The following is a 20,631-nucleotide window of genomic DNA, read 5'->3' as shown; positions in this document are numbered from 1 at the left end:
TTTGCCAGCATGTGATTGAACCCTTTCTGAAAACAGCGACCCTCTGGAAGCGGTCTCAGCTTTGAAGCAGCCCTAGGCAATGGGAAAAAGCAACTGGAAATGCCAGAAAAGTGCGGACTGGCTTTCTGCTGGCGCCGGTGTTGCTGTGTGGACGCTGCAGCAGATGCGTCGGGGAGCAAAGCCAAGGCCACGGCTCCCTCCCCTCTGGAAGGGCGCACACACCCCGCCTGCAGCCGGGGGGGGGGGGCAGCTGCTCCCATCCAAGAACGGAGCAGGATCCCTGCCGGATGAGGCCGGGGCTGGAGCTTCCGACCAGATGCTGCGGGGAACCAGCGAGCAGACCGGGAGCCTCCGAGCCCCTCTCCCCTCCCTCGCGTGGCTCTCGACTACCGGGATCGGGAGCATCGGCGCCTCCGACCGTGGAGGGCGGAGCCTAATGGCCCCGCCACAGCCCCGCCCCCGCCATGCATTTGCCGCCTCCTCTTTGACAGCCGTCCCTCGGCGCCTCCTGTGGCAGAGAGTTCCGCTGGCTGACTAGGACTCGAAAGGCGGAGCTGCGCACGAAGCAAGGCCTGGTTCAGGGAGGAGGCGGCGGCGGCGGGCGGTGCCTAGACACGGCTGAGCCCGGGGAGCCTGGGCTGGGCTGCAGCGGGGAGAGAAGCGGCCCGCCGGACCCAGCGCGTCTGAGGCTCCCCCCCCCCGCCGCCTGCTGCCGCGCAAGCGCACTGCCGGCGAGGCCAGGCCTGAGGGAGGAGGTGGATCATGGCCGCCTCCATGATGGGCGCCCGGGCGGCGGCGGCTGCGGCGGCGAAACAGCTGCTGGGCTGGGGCTGCGCGGAGCGGAGTGCCGCTGCCAAGGTGAGCGGGGCTCGACCTCCCCCTGCTCGCCGCGCCCGCGGAGGGACGGAGCGAGGGAGGCAGAGACGGGGGCAGGGAGGGAGGGAAGGTCACCGGCCGCCCCACCGACAGGCCTCCGGGGCGGAGCCAGCGGGGCGAACGGGAGGGCGCCGGGTGCGGGGCAGGGGGCGCCGGTTGCGCCCTTCAGTCGTCCGCGGGGGAAGCCGGTCAGGAGAGAAAGGGAGAAGCCTGCGGAAATGGCGAGCGCGGGTGGATGGTGAGGGCGAGGATCGGGACGGGCCTTGTCTGGACAGGCCCCCCCCCCCGAGGCGCCCGGCCCGCGCAGGAACCGCGCCTCGCCTCCCATTCAGGGCCAGTGACAGGGAAAGGGGGCTTCGTCACCCTTCCACCCCCCCCCCCAAACTCAAAGAGGTTGCCAGCCAAGGCTGACATAGTTGCAGAAGAAGAAAGCAGTACCTTGGATTTCCTTTGCTTTCTTAGTGTTCGTGCTTCACCTTTAGAGCTTGTGTTTCTGAGGGCCTCACATAAAATACACAGTAGTCAGATGAAACTACGATTTCTGTCGGAAGCATTTACTTCACACATCTCAGCCTCCCACCATCCTGCCTGTGTAATATTTATTTATTTAGAGCAGGCACGTCCAACAGTGATCTACCGGTATGGATGTCTGTGGTAGATGACTGGTAGATCACTGGCTCCCCTCAAAGAAGCGCAACAAGTCCCCTAAAAAGTCAACATTTTTGCCCTTTGCCCCCCCCCCAAAACAGGGCTTTCCTCCCTAAATAAAGCTCAACAACTTTGACCTGAACCCCCCAGACTGTAGATCACTGACAGTCTTTAACTCTGGTTACAGGTAGGTAGCCGTGTTGGTCTGGATCGAAGTAAAATAAAAAAATTCCTTCAGTAGCACCTTAAAGACCAACTAAGTTTTTATTTTGGTATGAGGTATCTGAAGAAGTGTGCATGCACACGAAAGCTCATACCAAAATAAAAACTTAGTTGGTCTTTAAGGTGCTACTGAAGGAGTCTTTAACTCTGTGAGTAGATCACAGTCTCTTGGGAGTTGGCCACCCCTGAAGAGCATTTGCTCCCTGGTCCTCAGCCAAAAAGGTTCCTAGCATGGTTTACATACAAAGAACAAAGCAGTTTCTATCTGTAGACTTAAGAATCTATAAAAAAAAAAGACACAAGAGAAAAGGATCAGTGAGGGAAGAGGAAATGCAACATGAGAACTCAGGCACCAGTTTCTAAAGAGTTGTTCCCTGTCATGACCACCTGGCCCAGTTCAAGGGGCAGGAGGTGCCTGAGGGAGCTGGGCCTCTAGCAAAGTGGGTGGAATGAGCCCTGGGGAGACCTGATGGGCTGGGCTGTCACACCAGAGCCATGGTATGAACTCTGACTCTCAGCTCTCCCACTGCTGGAATGTACGGCACTGTGGTGTGTCATGAGCTAGTACTGTACCTTGAGGTGCTGTTCCTTCTGTTTGTAGCAACTTTCTGGAGGCTTTTTACTTTCTCCATTTTTGCTTTATTTTGATTTAATAAATATTGACACAGTGTAATATGTTGTGTGTTGTTCATCTGAGGTTCTATTTACCTATTTTAAAGATCTGTTAAGGAACAGATGGTTGTTATTACGTCCTGATATGTAAAACCACAGAATTCAAAGAGGTTGTGCTATACCTGTTGTGCAGGCTGTTGAGTAATACCCCTCCCCACCCTCTCACTATATATAAGGGTCTGGTGACTTCTGTTTCAGTGTATCTGAAGAAGTGTGCATGCACACGAAAGCTCATACCAATGATAAACTTAGTTGGTCTCTAAGGTGCTACTGGAAGAAATCTTTTTTATTTTAAAGTAAAATGTGTTAGCCTTGGTCACAAACTTTGAAGTATAATTTATGTTCTTAATATCAGAGTTACTGTTTTCTATGTGGCTGTATCTTTTTATTAACTACTATACATGTGTGACTTTTGGTGGTTCTTTTTCCCCTTAATGAATTTTTTGCATTAAATGAATTTTTTGCATTATAAACAGATCCAATACAATGGGACCTATGTAGTAAGCATATCATAAATACAGTTTGCGTAGCTGCTGCTAAAAGCTGTAAATGAAAGCGGCAACCAAAATGTTTTCTTTGCCTGTGTGGTTTCTTCTGTTGGTTTCTGATACCAGTCAGTGCATATAGATGTTGCTGGACTCCAGTTCCCAACAGTCCTGTCTGTGGGCGATGCTGGCTGGACTGTTGCCCAGGCCTGATGGGAGTTGGAGTCCAACAGGCTCTGGATGGCAGCATGTTAGCTATCCCCAGTAATATGGAGTGGAAGCTCTTCAGGTGATTTGTTTTCCCACTGAATATATGCCATTTGATTAATACCGGTAGGAATGGGGCTCATTAGGGCTTCCGGTTCAGCGCCAGCGCCGATCGGCGGGGTTTCGTCTCGTCTCCGAGACGACCCGTCTCCGCTAGGAGTGGGGAGGGCAGCGAGAGCGACGCTGCGCCCCTTAGAACCCCGGGAAGAGCGTCCCGGGGGCGAATTTTGTTCAGCGGTGCCCAAATCCGGACTCCCCAACTCTCTGGTAAGCTCTTACAAGAGCCCCGGAGTGAGGAGGGTAGAAGTCGCGGGGGCCATCTTGAACAACAGCGTTAACCTAGCGGAGAGAAGCTTCAAGCCGAAGGCGGAGAGCGCTGGATTCTTTTGAAAAAACGATTTGGAAAAGACTGTAAGTAACCTTAAAAGATTGGATTATAAATTAATTTGGATTTGGGAGAGAGGGGTAAAAATGGAAGCCACCCCCCCCCCCACCGGCAACTCAAGAAACAGTAAACAAAAAACCCGAACCCGAAGTCTTCCTTAAAGACATTGAAAAAGAAAAAGAAGATACAGGGTAAAAGGGGAGAAGGACTGTGGATATAAGGATTTAGAAAGACCTTTCCTCCCCCCGGGAGCCGGCAGCCCAGACAGCCCAGCGAGCAGATTTGGATTTATAAGTGGAATTTTATTTTTTTATTTTTTTGGCCTATATGTTTTGGAAGTATTAGTTTGGATTTTTAGGATTTAAGAATTGGAGAATGCAGCCAGCTTGTTAAAATGGGGTCGAGAAAATAACTGTGACCAGCTTCCATCCCATGTGATAAGTTTTGACCTTGACAGGATTGAACTATGTCAACAAAAAGGTATCCGCCTGAGTTCCAGCGGAATGTTGTGAGAATTATGTGGGAAACAAGAATAGGACTATGTCAAGATGAGACACAACAGCAAGAGTTAAGGTAACAATTCCAGATGGTGATTGCGGAATATGATCTCTTAGAGGATGAAGCCACTGAAACTGAGGAGGAAGAGTTTGAAAATGATAGTGACAGTGATTTGGAGGATTTTGACAATGATGGTGATTGTGATTTGGAACGTATAGAGGATGACGACGACTGTGACAATATAATGCAAAATGAAGCTCACCAAGAAGGAAAAGATGACTTTTTGCTACAAAAAGACATGTGGAGTGCTCCTCTTTTGAGGAGGGTACGACTGGATATACTGGAACTTCAGAATGCCCACAGGGAAGAAGAAAAAAAGAATCAAAGAAGGGGTGAAACTCAGGGGGGTTGTATGGAGGTTTGGACGGTAAAACACTGGAAAAAGGGGGTGGGATGAAGGGAGAGTGGGGTTGTGATTAATAGGATGGATAACCAGGACGATTAGGATTAAAACTGGACTGCTGACTACGGAACTTGCTGGATTGGGGGGGTTATAGCTGGAAACCGGGGAAGAAAGGTTAGAGTGGGAATAGTTATAGTTTAAATGAGAATTGATTTTAGAAAAAGTTGAAATTAAGGAGGTCTATAGGGGGGGGCAAAAAATTAGGCACGGGTAGAAAAATTGGAGTTCGATTTATAATGCTTAAGACAATTGGTGAAAATGATATTAGTCAATGTTTATAATTGTATGAGGTATAAAGGTAATTATTTGATAGATTAAGAAACTGTGGAAGAGGGGGAAAAATGGATGAAAACCGGGGAAGGGGGGAGGTTGGGGAAGCCCACAAAATATGGTTTATCAATGTTGAATGGAAAAAGATTATTTTTGTTTTGCTTTTTTCCCTTTTTTCTTTTTTCTTTTCTTTTTTCTTTTCTTTTTTCCCTTTTTGGTATGAGAATGGATGGTTGGATGGATGCCTTCCTGCTCCCTGCCCTGATTTCCTGGAGCCCTCTGGTGGCAGGGGGGGGGCTCTGGGGCGGGGGAGGGGGGGAGGACAGAAAACCCAATCATAAAATGGACCATCCTTGACTGCTCACCTGCATGGGATACTCCAGTGGCAGGGGAGGACCCATGGGGGGGTGGGAAGAAGGGGGAAATGTGTCTATGTATGTACCGTTTTTTTTCTTGTTTTTTTTGTAATTTGTAAAACTAATAAAAATATGTTCAAAAAAAAAAGGAATGGGGCTCATTATGTCTGTACCTGTTTAGCGCTCATGGCTCTTTTCACACTGATTCTATTTGTGCCAATTCTTGGTCCACTTTAGCAGTGCAAGCTCAACCATGAACTCAACCATGCTATTGGGCTTTAGTTGAGCATCTTGTGACCAGTGTTCAAAATTAGCCAGGTGCCAGGCATATTTTGCACCTGATGATCAGCCACTTGTGACCAAGAGAAGCTGCCCTTCCTGGGTACCAGGATGGTTCCTGACATCTCCACCATCTGGAGGTGCATGCCTGGGGGTCATTGGATCTTGACAGTTTTCACACACTAATACCACATCCTGTAGAATTCTATCAGTTATATTTTATCTTCACAATCAGATTAAATTTCAGGAACCAAAATGCTTGAGCAGGAGCAGTGAACAATGTTATAGTTAATTGATGTAGCTTGTCTTCACTTACCCCACTGCCCTGCTCACAGTTGTGAAGAATATACTTGCGTTATGAATAGTCTGTGTCACCATTAAGAAACAGAGGTTGGAATAGGCTGATATATATGTGGACTGTCCCTGGATCAAGTGACTTTTCTTCTTTAAGTTTTCAAAGTTCTTATCCTAGCTCAAGATTGTCATCTGAACTAGCCATATGTTTAACAGAGTTGTCTTGCCCCAAAATAGACAGTATGTTTTGGTTTAAGGAGCCATTTGGCACCTAGCTTATATATCTGACTTTCTAACACTGATTGTGACCGATTTAGACTCTAAACCAGATAACCTGCCCCCAGGCACACAGTGACAGAAAAGAATGGCATTCTAAAACATATTCATAGAATCTTGGATTGGATGGGACCCCGAGTGTCATCTAGTCTAGCCTCCTACAATGCAGGAATCTCAGCTAAGGCATCCATGACTGATGGCCATGCACCTTCTACTTAAAAACCTCCAATGAAAGAGAGTCCACAACCTCCCATGGGAGTATTTTCCACTGTCAAACAGCTCTTGCTGTCAGAAAGTTCTTCCTGATGTTTAGTTGGACTCTTTTCTTGTAACTTGAAGCCATTGGTTCAGGTCCTACCCTCCAGAGCAGGAGAAAACAAGCTTGCTCCATGTGAAAGCCCTTGGGATATTTGAAGACAGCTATCATATCTTCTCACAGTCTCCTCTCTTCCAGGCTAAGCAAACCCAGCTCCTTCAACCATTCCTCATGAGGCTTGGTTTTCAGACCCTTGATCATCTTGGTTGCCCTCCTCTGCACACATTCCATCTTGTCAATACCCTTCTTAAATTGTAGTGTCCTGAATTGGTGGTCTGACCAGGCAGAATAGAGCAGTACTATTACTTCCCTTGATCTTGTCACTAGGCTTCTATTGAATGCAGCCTAGAATAGTATTAGATTTTTTTTTGCTGCTGCATGATACTGTTGACTCATGTTAAGCTTATTTCTATCTTGTACAGTATATTCTAAAATATGATTTGCAATTGCTTTAAGATTGTTAATGTCTCCTCAACATAATAAACAGTATTGCTTTGACATTTTTCTCTCTGTTTGATATATTACATTATTATTTACATACCCCCCTATCCCCTTCATCTCAACCAGAGGGTGAAGTTGCTGTTTATCCCTTGGTTGTGTCACTGTAAAAAGATCACAGTTTGGTTATTTATTTAGTAAAGTAGGTAAACTATGTTAATAAATGAAGACTTGTTAAACTGAAAGTTGTGTTCCTATTTTCCTAGGTATTCAGTGGAAGACAAGGTTTGTTTCCTAGCTATATGTTCCAAGTGCAGCAGCGAAGGAGCTTGTCGCTGCATGAATACTTAAGTATGGAACTATTAAAAGAAGCTGGCATTTCTGTTCCATATGGATTGGTTGCAAAGACACCAGAGGAAGCCTACAAAATTGCAAAAGAAATAGGTATAGAACTGAAGTCTATAGATGTAGTAAATGTTTTCTTTTTGTTGTTTTTCCCCAGGTAATGCTCCATGCACAAAGTTTTAGAGACTTAATAGGTAGTGGTAAAACTACTTACATTTTTCAAATTCTTTCTTCTTTCTCAATTCCTGAGATCCTACAAAATCACTGTAGGAGAGATAATACCATTCAGAGATTTGTCAACTGTGAAGTACTTAGATGTACTTTTTGACATTAGTTATGTTACTGACACTTTCCAAAACCCAATTGTCTATACTACTAGTCATGCTAATTTATGGCCTGTTCCATTGCTAATTTATGGCCTGTTGCATTGCTAATTTATGGCCTGTTGCATTGCTAATTTATGGCCTGTTGCATGGCAAGGCTCCCTGAATTAAAGAAATAGCATTTTGTCGTCCTTGCTTTGGGGCTACCCCTTGTTCCGGTTTCATCAGGTCAGGGCGTCAAGAGGATGCCACAAGAGCCAGTGTGGTGTAGTGGTTAAGAGCGGTAGACTGGGGAACCGGGTTCGCGTCTCCGCTCCTCCACATGCAGCTGCTGGGTGACCTTGGGCTAGTCACACTTCTCTGAAGTCTCTCAGCCCCACCTACCTCACAGGGTGTCTGTTGTGGGGGAGGAAGGGAAAGGAGAATGTTAAACGCTTTGAGACTCCTTCGGGTAGTAATAAAGCGGGATATCAAATCCAAACTCTTCTCTTCTTCAAACACCATAATATCCTCTGCTTCTGAAAGCATGACCCAGGATGAGATTACTCTTGTACTTCAGTACAAGAGTTTTGTTTAGGCCCAACATGCTGTCAAACATGCTGTCTTGGCTACTGCAAAGGAGCTTTTCATTCTCTTTTCTAAAACCTAGACCTGCCTAGGTTAAAAAAACCTCAAATAGTATTTGTACATTATTTAATTTGAAACAATTCTTGTCTACCCTCCTTCTATTCCAGGTACGAAGGACCTTGTTGTAAAGGCACAAGTTTTAGCTGGTGGTAGGGGGAAAGGAACCTTTGAAGGTGGCCTTAAAGGAGGAGTGAAAATAGTATTTTCGTAAGTTGAGCTTCTAATTAATTAACACAGAAAGCAAAAACATTAATAGTCCAGGGGCATTTACTATGCATAACCATTTACTAGAATTATTTCAGTATTTGTATTTTTAGAATACTTGAAATATTACTTAAACTTCAGTAACTTCATTTCTGGACTTTGATCTCTTTTTGGTATAGTAGATTAGATAACATGGATCTTACGGTGATCTAGTATTTTGTGAATACTATTTTTATTTTATTAGGGGACAAGTCACCCTACAACTCTGAAAAAGAGGCCTGATTGCCTTTAGAGCGGCAATTTTAAGAAGAAACGTTTGTGGGGATAATCAATTAAATTCTTTAGGGAAGCAAACTCTTATCTGACAGAATAATACTTTAATAATTATTTTAATTGTGTAGTATATTTTATTCTGTTTGGTTAATGTGTTTTTGTTTTGTGATGGCTTTGGCTACACAAATAATAAATATTAATAAATAATATTTATTTATTAGTCCAGAAGAAGCAAGAGATATTTCCTCCAGAATGATTGGGAAAAAACTGTTTACAAAGCAGACAGGAGAAAAGGGCAGAATATGCAATCAAGTGTTTATCTGTGAGCGCAGATATCCCAGGAGAGAGTACTACTTTGCAATAACCATGGAACGATCATTTCAGGTGAGTAGTCGATTTTGAGGAGAAATGCTCTTAGAGTTCAGTGTTTTTGGTTGGGATAAAGACTCTTCAGCTGTCTTCAGAAGGATAGTTAGTAAAGCAAAACATGGATTATACAGTCAAACCTCTGTTCCTGAACGGCTCCGTTTTGCAATGTTTAGGCTCCTAAACGCCAAAAACCTGGAAGTAAATGCTCCGGTTTTTTAATGTTTTTCAGAAGCTGAACATCCGACGCAGCTTCCAATTGAGTGCAAGAAGCTCTTGTAACCAATCTGAAGTCGTGCCTCAGTTGTCGAACATTTTGGAAGCCGAAAGGGCTTCCAGTACGGTCTACGTTTGACAACTGAGGTTTGACTGCAGTAGAACCCTAGTTCTCAATCTGGGCAAAATCTTTTGTTTTTGTAGTATGTATTTTTAAAAAAATTCTTCTATCAAACATTGTCAGTGTTATTGACTATAGTATGAAGCAATTAGGTGCCTCATAGGACATATGAATTGTAAAGTGCTTGGTGACAGAAGTGTTTATTAATGTAAGGTTTAGATTAGATATCTGAGCATCTGAGTTTTTTAGAGGTTTTCCTTCTCGGCAGTAGCCTTTAGTAAATCCCCAAATAGCTTCTTACCCAGGCTTCCTCAAACTCGGCCCTCCAGATGTTTTGAGACTACAATTCCCATCACCCCTGACCACTCATGGGAGTTGTAAGGCCGAAAACATCTGGAGGGCCGAGTTTGAGGAAACCCGTTCTTACCTGTATAAGTTTAGTAAACAGGCGAGAGTCCTTTCAGGAGAAATACCATGCATGCATCTGTGACAAGTTCTACAGCAGCTGCTCTTGAGGACAGCAGCTGAAAGGGGCCTTTCCTAGAAAATACTGGGTGCATTTTAAACCATCATTTTTTTCCTTTGTGCTTAACAAGAGTGTAAATAAGAGCACAGCTTTAGGGGCATGAATAAGATTTTAAAATAGTTAGACTTGAATACAATTTTTTCATTTTATAGCCTACCCCGGCAGAAATGGAGCCAGGCTGGATTATGAGTGGTAGCAAATTTGGGGGGCTAACCGGCCGTGGTAGTGGAGAGGAGGGGGGGTTCTTCTTTGGCTTGGATTAAAATCATTTTCGCATAAAATGAAAACTACTGAATCTGTTTCAAATTCTTATCTTATGCACTGCATGTTGGTACTAAACCGCTAGTGTCTTTGGTTGTCTTCCAAGAATGAATTTATAAAAACATAAAACGCTTTAGGAGTTTCCCAAAGTGCTGATCACAACTAATTTATTCTAAGAAATACTGATTCCTACTGGGGGTAGTGGCGTCCACTTTTTTTAGATTGACCACTTTTGTTTCACTGGTCAATCGGGTTTTTCCCCCGGGGGGGTATTAAAATTGAGTTCTACTCTGCCTTTCTCTGAAAGTTCACAAGCACATAAATAAGTTCTCGTGTGAGTGATATAACCACCTGTCCCAACCACATTCATTGGAATATTTTCAGACAGCTGGTTTTTAGACGGTAGTTAAGATATGATAGCAAGAAAGACTCCAGTCTCCAGTACTGAATTAGGGGCCTGTAAATTTCCAGCTGTCAAACCTATAGTTTTTTTATTGACTAATTGATACCCTTTACCTTTCAGTCAACCGGCACTCAAATAGCTGGTTGGGAACCAGGCTATAGTAAATGAGTTATTCTGTGTTTCTAAGTTTTTCTAGGCATATAGTTGAACACTCAGTTTCTACATAGTATCTAATTGTATATTTTTCATATTCAACCCACAAGTATGTTACAAAATTACTTTAATATTTTGGGGATTGTAAAAAGACCTTGTTGAAAAGTGTTTCCTCTTTTTAGGGTCCTGTCCTCATTGGCAGTTCTCAGGGTGGTGTCAATATTGAAGATGTTGCTGCAGAGAATCCTGATGCCATAGCTAAGGAGCCAGTTGACATTGTAGAAGGCATTCAAAAGGAGCAGGCCATCAGGGTACTGAAATATGCATTGTTTGTTCAGTGACATCTCTATATTCTGTACACATATGGTCTGTTTAACTAAAAGATATAACACTGGATCTTCAGATTTTTTAATGGTTTGGATTTAGAGTTGTGCAGAGAAAAATCCCGTGGATTGAATGCTGCCGCGAGTAGAAATATAGGTGAGGAGGATATTTTTGCTCATTCCTCCTCTATTCCCCCCCACCTTGCTCCAGCAGCCTCCTGTGCCCAACAAACATTTGCTCCATAGCATAGCTGCCAAGTTCTCCCTTTTTTTAAGGGAAATTCCCTTATGCTGAATAGGCTTCCTCGTGAGAAAAGGGAAAACTTGGCAGCTATGCTCCATAGAGTTTTCACCAGGCAAAAACATTCCTCTTCAACCAGCCCTTGGTTTTTTATGATCTAGGACCTTTTAGAGAGGGTGAGATTTTTAATGTGTTTTTGTTCTTATCTGGTTTTAATTTAAGTTGCCTGTGGCAAAAAGCGACAAAACAACTAATAAAATAATAAAAAACAATCTAGTCCAACTCCTTGCAATGCAGGAATCTCAACTGAAGCATTGATGATATGCTAATCTTCTCTGTGACATTCCAATTTTAGCATATATGCTGCTGGAGCAAGCACAACTAAAGCATCCATGGCAGTTGGCCATCCAACCTTTGCTTAAAAGCCTCCTGTGAAAGAGAATCCACCAGTTTCCAAGGGAGTCCATTCCACTGTCAAACATCTTTTACTGTCAAAAAGTTCTTCCTGATGTTTAGTTGGAATCTCCTTTTGTAACACGAATCCATTGGTTCATGTCCAACTCTGGAGCGGGAGGAAACAAGCTTGCTCCATCTTCTATGTGACAGCCCTTAGATAAATGAGGATGGCTGTCATACCTCCTCTCAGTTTCTTCTTTCCCAGGATAAACATCCCCAACTCCCTGAACCATTCCTTATAAGGCTTGATTTCCAGGCCCTTGATTCTCTTGGTTGTCCTTTTCTGCACATGGTCCAACTTATCAATATCCTTAAATTGTGGCACCCAGAACTGGACACGGGACTCCAGGTGTGGTCTGACCAAGGCCAAACAGAGCAATGCTATGACTTCCCTTGAAAAAGCAACACAACAGCATCCGTATAGTACAGTACAATACAATACAGTAATTATATTATGTTAATTATATTCCCTGCCTTTTCTCCTGACAGAGACTCAAGGTGGTGTTAGTGTTAATTCTATCAATGTTTATTTTATGTTTTATTTTTTAAAAATGATTGTGTTTTCTATGTTTTAACGATTCTTATTTTTATCTAAGCCAGCTTGAGCCCGTCAGGGGAAAAGGTTGGGCATAAATAGATATACAGTATAATACAACAACAACAACAACAACAACAACAACAACAACAACAACAACAACAACAACAGATTAGCCTGCACTAGGAGTGGACCTAATTCCACTCGTGGATGATTCTTTCTAATAATAATAATAAATAAATAAATAAATAAATAAAATTTATTATTTATACCCCGCCCATCTGGCTGGGTTTCCCCAGTCACTCTGGGCAGCTTCCAGAAGGATATTAAAATACAATAATCTATTAAACATTAAAAGCTTCCCTAAACAGGGCTGCCTTCAGATGTCTTCTAAAAGTCTGGTAGTTGCCCACAGAACCTCTTGACCTTGGCTTTGCTCCTTCCACCCTATTGATTTGACTTCAGGGAGGAGCTTTTTCCCCTTGTGGCTAGCAGGGAGATACAGCTAATTGTAGGCATGGAGACCCAATCCTGGCAGAGGGGCAGGAGGGTTCTTTATAACCCCCCCAATCCCTGCAATCTGTCTTCCTGTTTGCTTCAATAGGAACATTTTATTCCAACACCAATAGCAGACTTACAGAGTCTGAGGAATGCTTGTGTCTGGATCTTTGTAGCTGGGGGAAAAGATACCCCCCCCCAATTCCTTGGTGCCATAATCTAGATCTGAATCTTCCACCTCCCCAAAAGAGTTAGTGAATGAATGAACAGAGCGTGGTTGTGTGTAGGTGAGAGAGCGAGCAGAGTGGCTCACTTGAGGTGGGGGAAGGTTCCCCATCTCTGGCTTATATGTAAGGCAGCTTGAAATGTGTTCATTTTCTTTCTTTCTTTCTTTTGTTTTCTTGTTTTTGATTTACCATAAAGGTTCATTCTGTGTTTTTGTTTTCCAATTCCAGCTGGCCAAGAAAATGGGGTTTCCTGCTAATTTGGTAAATGAAGCAGCTGATAATATGATTAAGATTTACAACCTCTTCATTAAATTTGATGCTACTATGGTAGAAATTAACCCCATGGTTGAAGATTCTACAGGGATTGGTAAAGTACTTTCTTTTGGAATTGTTTCACTTTGAAAACTTAATTGTGGAATATTAACTTAATTACAAAATAGGATACCTGAGTTTTTGCTCGTGTTTTATTAAGAGGATTTAAAAACAAACAAAAACAAATTAGATTTACCTGTTTAAGATGTGTTCTGGCGACTTCTGATCTACTGCCAGCGCTGATCGGCGAGGAATCCTCAAGCTCTGAGGTTCCTGGCACTGTGAGGGAGGGGGGAGCCGCGAGAGCAATGTTGACCCCCAAAAGAACCCCAGATTGAGCTTTCTGGGGGCAAGAGAGCTTGGCTGTGCCCCAAAGTGACTCCTCTGCCCCCGGTCTCTGACTTTCTCACGTGTGTTCTTGGCTTTGAGAAGAAATATCGTAACTTTGATGGTCTATACATGTAGCAGGATGAGGTGAACGAGTGTACAGTCATGCCTCGACATCCGAACGTTTCGACTTCCGAAGGTTTCGACTTACGAAGTCGACAACCCCCGGAAGTCCTTTCGGGCGGGCGCATTCTACGCCTGCGCAAAGCGGCGCGCGCGGTCAGTGCATGCGCCATAGTGGCGCTTCGACATCCGAAAACCTCGACTTACGAAGACAGCCGCGGAACGGATCGTCTTTATAAGTCGAGGTACCACTGTAGTTCCAGGTGGGGGAATGCCACTCCTGAATTTGCTGTAAAAAGTTCCCTGCATGTACAAAACCAGCACAACAGGCAGGAAACATATTATTGCACATCAGAGCAAGCAAGGGTTGTTTTCTGCTTTCAGGGAATTTGCATGTTGTGGGGCATTTAGAAATACAATATCTTCTTCATGTTAAACTGGCTCAGGACTCTGCTACCTGAATCTGCACTGTGTTTAGACTAGCCCACATAGATAGATTGGGAAGTTACTGTTCTTAGCATTAAGGGATCTAAACACAACTTGTTTGTTTTCCCAAGTGATGTGTATGGACGCAAAGATAAATTTTGATAGCAATTCGGCTTATCGTCAGCAGAAAATCTTCGGCCTGCAGGACTGGACCCAGGAAGACCAGCGAGACAGAGATGCAGCCAAAGCAGATCTCAATTATATAGGATTAGATGGAAGCATCGGATGTCTTGGTATGTTGGGCATGGTGAATGCTGAATATAGGAACTAAAGATGCAGCAATGCCTGCAATGGTTATTGTTTTCTTTTTCTGTCCCTCTTTCAGTGAATGGAGCTGGTCTTGCAATGGCCACTATGGATATAATTAAACTTCATGGAGGCACCCCAGCAAATTTTCTTGATGTTGGAGGTGGTGCTACAGTGCAACAAGTAACGGAGGCCTTTAAACTGATTACATCAGATAAAAAGGTAAGAACACAGTTGCTATTTAGAGTTGTCTGTGTAACCTGATGTTTAATTAATAAAGTATTGCTGCTAGTCAGAAATACAGGTTACTGTTTCTCCTATGAACAGGCATATTCTTTCAAGGAACATCTTGACCTCTACCGTAAGCACAGTCCTGTGCTAGTTCACTTGATGAAATCTATAGACCTCCGAAGTTGCGCTCCGTGTCGGGGGAGGCAGGCAAGAGGCGGCGGCGGGGGACAGAGCCGAATTGCAGCGGACGCTGCTTGCCCCCGCCTGTCTTCCCCGAGCCAAGGGGAAGACAGGCAAGGGCAGCCGCCGCACTGCCGTGTTTCGGCTCCGTCCCCCCTGGCAAAGGAAGATTAGCTGTCAGCTTCCTGCGCTGACAGCTGATCTTCCTTTGCCGCTTTCTATGGCCGCGCTTCGTAAGACGAAGCGGTAGTCATAGAAAATTTTGTCGTGTTACGGATGCCTCGCACAACGCAAAACTCTTTCGTCTGGCGAGTTTTTCATTGTGCAAGGCATTCGTAAAGCGAGGCACCACTGTATTAAGAAAAACATATTACCAATTATATGCTCTTTTGCAGCCACATAATTGCATATTGTCTACAAATTAGCAAACTATTCAACGATCTTCCTTTTGTAGAACAGGCACTATTTTCTAATCAGAAGACGAAATGAATCTGTGCACCATTATGTTTACAGTTCTATGTACTTTTTTACACAGGTGCAAGCTATTCTGGTAAATATTTTTGGAGGCATTATGCGATGTGATGTGATCTCACAGGGAATAATTATGGCAGTAAAAGATTTGGAAATCAAAATACCTATTGTTGTACGGTTACAAGGTGAGCATTTTACAATAAAAGAATTATAGGATTGTAGAGTTGGAAGGGATCCCAAAGGTCATCCAGTCCAACCTCCTGCAATGCAGGAATCTCAATCTCGGCTCTGCCACTCAGCCAGTTGCAAATCATGTGACTGCAAATCTCAACTTGGTTGCTAGGTGGCACTCCTGAGTCACAAAAAGCCACTGGTGATGGGTTAATTTCGAATGCTGCTTTGGCATGCTTTGCAATACAGAATATAGAAAAGCAGAGCCTGTAACACAATGAATAATAGCTGTTGTTGAGGACCAGGCCCAAGATAGATGATCCTCTTGTTGCTTCTTTCACCTTCTAGGAAATGAAATTTTCAGCACGGCAATGGAGGAATTTGTTGGACCTTACATTCTAGGCTGAGTTTGAGTTCCAACAGATATTGGGGTAGCTGAAGTTTCTCCTGACTACTGTATCTCTCCTTTTTTAATGTTTGGTAATCTGCTCTAGGAAGGCATCTTCTAAGTCTTGCTAGGCAGTGTATACCAGACCCCCACAGTAAGGTCACTGTTGTTTTTACCCATATATTATCAATCTGCTTTCCATGCTTCAGGTCATAGATTTCTTCACAGGTGTACACATTTACATATAATGTTCCTCCTCCCACCTTCCTGTTTGGTCTATTCCTTTTGAACAGGTTACCGGTATAGCCCTCAGTTCCTACATTCCAGGCATGAGTCTCATCCCACCAGGTTTCAGTAATTCAGCACTATATTTTTTGCTCCATAGGACGCACCTGACCATAGGACGCACCTAGTTATTAGAGGAGGAAAACAAGAAAAAATATTTTGCTTTCTTGAATTGTCCTAGGCATAGCAGCCAACTCCTAGAGGCCTAGGTGCCTTTGCCCCCCCCCCCGCATTAAATATTTGAGGAAGCTTATTTTGCAAAGGGGGAAAGCTCCATTTTTTTTAGGATCAGCTCAAAGTTGTGCAGCTTTTTTTGCAAATGGGAAAAGCCCCATTTTTTTGGGGGGGGGGTCAGCTCAGAGTTGTGCATCTTTTTTGCAAAGGGGGGAAAGCTCAATTTTTTAGGATCAGCTCAAAGTTGCTGAGTTTCCTTGCAAAGGGAAAAATCCTGTTTTATGGGGTTCAACTCACAGTTCTGCAGCTTCTCTAGGAAAGGGACCCATTTCTACAGTTTCCAGACAGATAATCTAATCAGCCAGTCACATGTCTCCCTTTGCAGACAACAATTGAGGCTTAGGCAAGGGGCCGGGAGGGGCCAGGAAGGGAGCTAGCTCTCTTATCTCCCTCCCCGATCTCTTGCAATCAGCTGCTCAGCGGGTTCCTTTCTCTTTCCCTCTTGTTAGCCTTTAGCTTGCTATTAAAAAATAAAAGCATGATCTGCCTTTAGCCCCTGGGCAGTTCAGCTCCAGGGACCACGCATTCGCTCCATAAGATGCACAGACATTTCCTCTTACTTTTTAGGAGGAAAAAAGTGTGTCTTATGGAATGAAAAATATGGTAACTTTTAGGAGAGCCCTGTTTAGGGAAGCTTTTAATATTTGATGAAACTGCATTGCATTATTTAGTAGCTGAAATCCGGTATTCTGCTTTAAAAAAGGCTGTTTCAGCAAGCCTACCCTAACATGTAATTTTAATGTGTTCAAGGAAGCTGAGGTGGGATAACAGAAAGCCAACTTCCCCAATTCTAGGTGAATGGAATCAGACTCTTGACTACTGAAGTCCATTAATGACAAAGCTTTTGCCTCTTGGACAACTGGACTCCCACTCTAGCCTTAAAATATATTGTCATATGACAAAAGAAAAAGATTGGTTGTGAGGAAAGAGAAGCATGGTAGCTACTTCAATCAAGGCCACACTGTCCTGTGTTCAGAGTCAAGTGTTTGGATAACATTGACAGAAATAACCTGTGAATCCTGAAATATAAAATCTTAACTATGTAGGTACACGAGTTGATGATGCTAAAGCTTTAATAACAGCCAGCGGTCTGAAAATACTTGCCTGTGATGACTTGGATGAAGCTGCTAAAATGGTGAGCTAAAACTTATTTGTAAAAATTCTTGCTGCAACTTATTTTTGATAGGCATTTTTAGCTTACCTAAACCTGATGAAATGGCAGTCTTAAGCTCTCAGTGTTATAGGATTCTTCACGTAAAGGGACCCCTGACCATTAGGTCCAGTCGTGACCGACTCTGAGGTTGCGGCGCTCATCTCGCGTTATTGGCCGAGGGAGCTGGCGTACAGCTTCCAGGTCATGTGGCCAGCATAACAGAGTCGCTTCTGGCGAACCAGAGCAGCACACAGAAATGCCGTTTACATTCCTGCCACAGCAGTACCTATTTATCTACTTGCACTTTGATGTGCTTTCGAACTGCTAGGTTGGCAGGAGCTGAGAGCGAGCAATGGGAGCTCACCCCGTTGCAGGGATTCAAACCGCTGACCTTCTGATCGGCAAGCCCTAGGCTCTGTGGTTTAACCCACAGCGCCACCTGCGTCCCAATACTGTAGTATACGGCAAAATGTACGTATGCACAGTCAGGTGGCTGTAAGATCTAGTCCTGTTAAGGCTCTCAGTTTGATCACACAATTCTAAATCCTATGGGGGGAGGGGGGTGCAGGCCGTCTGGCTTCACCACATCCCTGCTCCATGCTTGCTGCTTACCATGTTGGAGGGCAAACATCTGCAGCAGGGAGCCTTCTGTACTGAGTAAACCAGGCGTCTAAATTGCGCATGGAGCTCCCACAGGCACAGAAAACACCCCAATGCAGGTCATAGAATCATATAATTGTAGAGTTGAAAGGGACCATGAGGGCCATACAGTCCAACTGCTGCAATGCAGGAATCTTTTTTGCCCAACATGAGGCTCGAACCCACAACCCTGAGATTAGTGGCGTTTGACTTCCCAACTCATGGAGGGCAGCCTCTGTTTACATCTGTTCATAATCAATATACTTATAACTAGACCTTATTCAGGATAAGAGACCATGCATATAGCTATACATGTTTTGAAAGAATGTGCATATAAGTGTGTAAACTGATGAATGCATAGTAACTTAATGGAACTCGGTGAAGCAAATGCTTGAGGCACAACCCTTTTTGCCCTGAACAGTGTCTGAGGAGGAGGAGTTTGTTAGGTGCTTAGACAGCTTAGAGAGAGAAGTGGATGAGAGAATTACAACCGTCCGTCCTACCTGGTACAGTACTAAAGCCTTGGCACACCCCTGGCTGGTCACCTTGGCAGGTAATGGAGCACTTGATGCCACAGCCCCATGGATCTCCTTCTTTGCACACCTTGATGGCACGGATGCTGGACTCATTCAGGCCAGATCCCCGTGCCAGTGCAGACAGTCGTGCCGCCTCTCAAGAAGTCCAGCACAGCCAGTTTATCTTGCATTGTGGGAACACATTCTGCTTTTTAGCTTTCCCACCTTGAGGAAGAAGCTGCCTTGTGTTTGGGGGCCATGCACTCAGACTAAGCTCTCAGATCACCTTCACTTGCTCTTCATGCTCCTATGTCCTGTCCATACCCAGCCAAGGAGGACAAATGGACAATAGTTTAATTTTTTATTGACAAAAGCATGCATTTACAGCAGCTACTAAGGTGCACAGAATCCGCACGCATGCTTCTGGTGACGACGTGACTGGCAGAGCAGTTCCAAAGGAACCAGATTTTGCCCCTGGGCCTAAGGTTCTTCATCCTTTTTTTAAGCGGTCAGATGACTTCATCTTTCAGTGCATTAGAGTGATATGACTTCTTTTCTGAGGTTTTGTTACACTCTGTAAGCTATTCCTTCCATCTGACTTAGCTGTAACATTTTGCAGTTATTCATACCGTTAATCACTCAAATTACTTTTTATTGTTGTCATTTCACCTGTACTTGTTGATTTTAGTATCTCAAGATGATTTTTGTTTTGTCTTTTAGGTTGTGAAACTCTCTGAAATAGTCACCTTAGCAAAGCAAGCTCAAGTGGATGTTAAGTTTCAGTTACCAATTTGATCAGACACGTAATGGTTCATGTTCCCCAAACCCTTGTTGTGATCAGCTTTCTAAAATACTGTTCTATTATTTCTTCTTCCTTTTATGTGTGTGAAGATTTTACTTGCTTGATAGGCAAGCTTGTATCACCTTCCTGTTAATATTCAAAGTGTTTGCTGTAATAAAAAAAAGTTAAATAGTTGCAGTCTGTCCTTCAGTTACAGCTACAGAAACAGATGGTCTTCATATGGGGAAATACAACCTTGAGGTTGAAAATTTAGTTAAAAACTAAAAGTCCATAGCTTGTGTTGATCTGAGTGATAACATACTTAACAGTTAGGCTTAGTAACATATTGTTGGCATTTGTCTGTCTCTGGAGACAATGGAGTGCACCTCCAGGGGTGAAGTCAAACTGCTGCATTAGCACCTCATTGCCCAGAAGTATCTGCTGGGCAACTTTAAGAGAAACAATTCATTTAGCACAGAATACTATGGTAATACAGATGAATGTGTTGAGGTATTCTGTATAGGCAGTATATCAAATATATTTATATTCTGCAGTACAATGAATGAACTAGAACAGGCATCCCCAAACTGTGGCCCTCCAGATGTTCTGGCCTACAACTCCCATGATCCCTAGCTAACAGGATCAGTGGTCAGGGATGATGGGGATTGTATCCAAAACATCTGGGGATGCCTGAACTAGAAAATACTGCTCACTATTTATGAACAGTGCATTTTTACAGCAACAGCTCTTTGAACGTTGTAATTTAATCACTATAAAAGTACCGTCTTCATTATTTTCTGGTACTTAATTTAAAATATCATGTAGATTTGTATACGAACTAATAACTGCTTGTTTCTTTTAGTACTGGGTAGACATAGTATTCTTTAGAGTAGCAAATAAAATTTATTCAAAGAGCTGAGCATTGTTCCCCTTCACATTTTTATATTTAAATGAAATCATTGTTAAATATTACTGTGAAATGTGTTACTAAAATCAGTGGGGATCTGAATGTTACAATCTTAGCACTTACATAGTGCCTTAGAGTCTACAAAACGTTCAACATGTGTTATCTCTAATAGTGCCACAAAAACTTAGCTACAGCAAAGTGGGATTGAATGTTATGTTAATAGATACACTTCCTTTTTATAGAAAACCTCTATTGGAATATACGTTTAACAAGCTGCGTACAACTTGGAACCAGGGCCAGATTTGTAACTAGGATAAATAAAGAATTGGAAACTCTTCA

The 20,631-nt window shown here is 43.6% G+C and overlaps 2 protein-coding genes across 2 annotated transcripts in view; one reads left to right on the top strand and one right to left on the bottom strand.

The window, feature by feature from the left end:
- The window catches only part of MED4 (mediator complex subunit 4), a 13,990-nt gene extending 12,539 nt beyond the window's left edge, over positions 1 to 1,451 (bottom strand). The window contains exon 1 of the mRNA XM_088675752.1: positions 1,315 to 1,451. The gene's annotated coding sequence lies outside the window, so the exon portion shown is untranslated. The remainder of the gene's footprint in view (positions 1 to 1,314) is intronic.
- Positions 740 to 20,631, top strand: SUCLA2 (succinate-CoA ligase ADP-forming subunit beta). The gene is made up of 11 exons (XM_035140025.3): positions 740 to 858; positions 7,012 to 7,189; positions 8,148 to 8,247; positions 8,739 to 8,901; positions 10,746 to 10,874; positions 13,072 to 13,210; positions 14,163 to 14,324; positions 14,417 to 14,559; positions 15,284 to 15,404; positions 17,344 to 17,432; positions 19,325 to 20,631. Exons 1-11 carry the CDS (start codon positions 763 to 765, stop codon positions 19,397 to 19,399), a joined length of 1,395 nt encoding a protein of 464 aa, XP_034995916.2. The 5' UTR covers positions 740 to 762; the 3' UTR covers positions 19,400 to 20,631.

Source organism: Zootoca vivipara, chromosome 1 (genome assembly GCF_965207765.1).
Source record: "Zootoca vivipara chromosome 1, rZooViv2.hap1.1, whole genome shotgun sequence".
Classification (NCBI taxonomy): domain Eukaryota; kingdom Metazoa; phylum Chordata; class Lepidosauria; order Squamata; family Lacertidae; genus Zootoca; species Zootoca vivipara.
The sequence above is the reverse complement of the archived record's forward strand: the minus strand, read 5'-3'. Positions and strand labels throughout refer to the sequence as shown.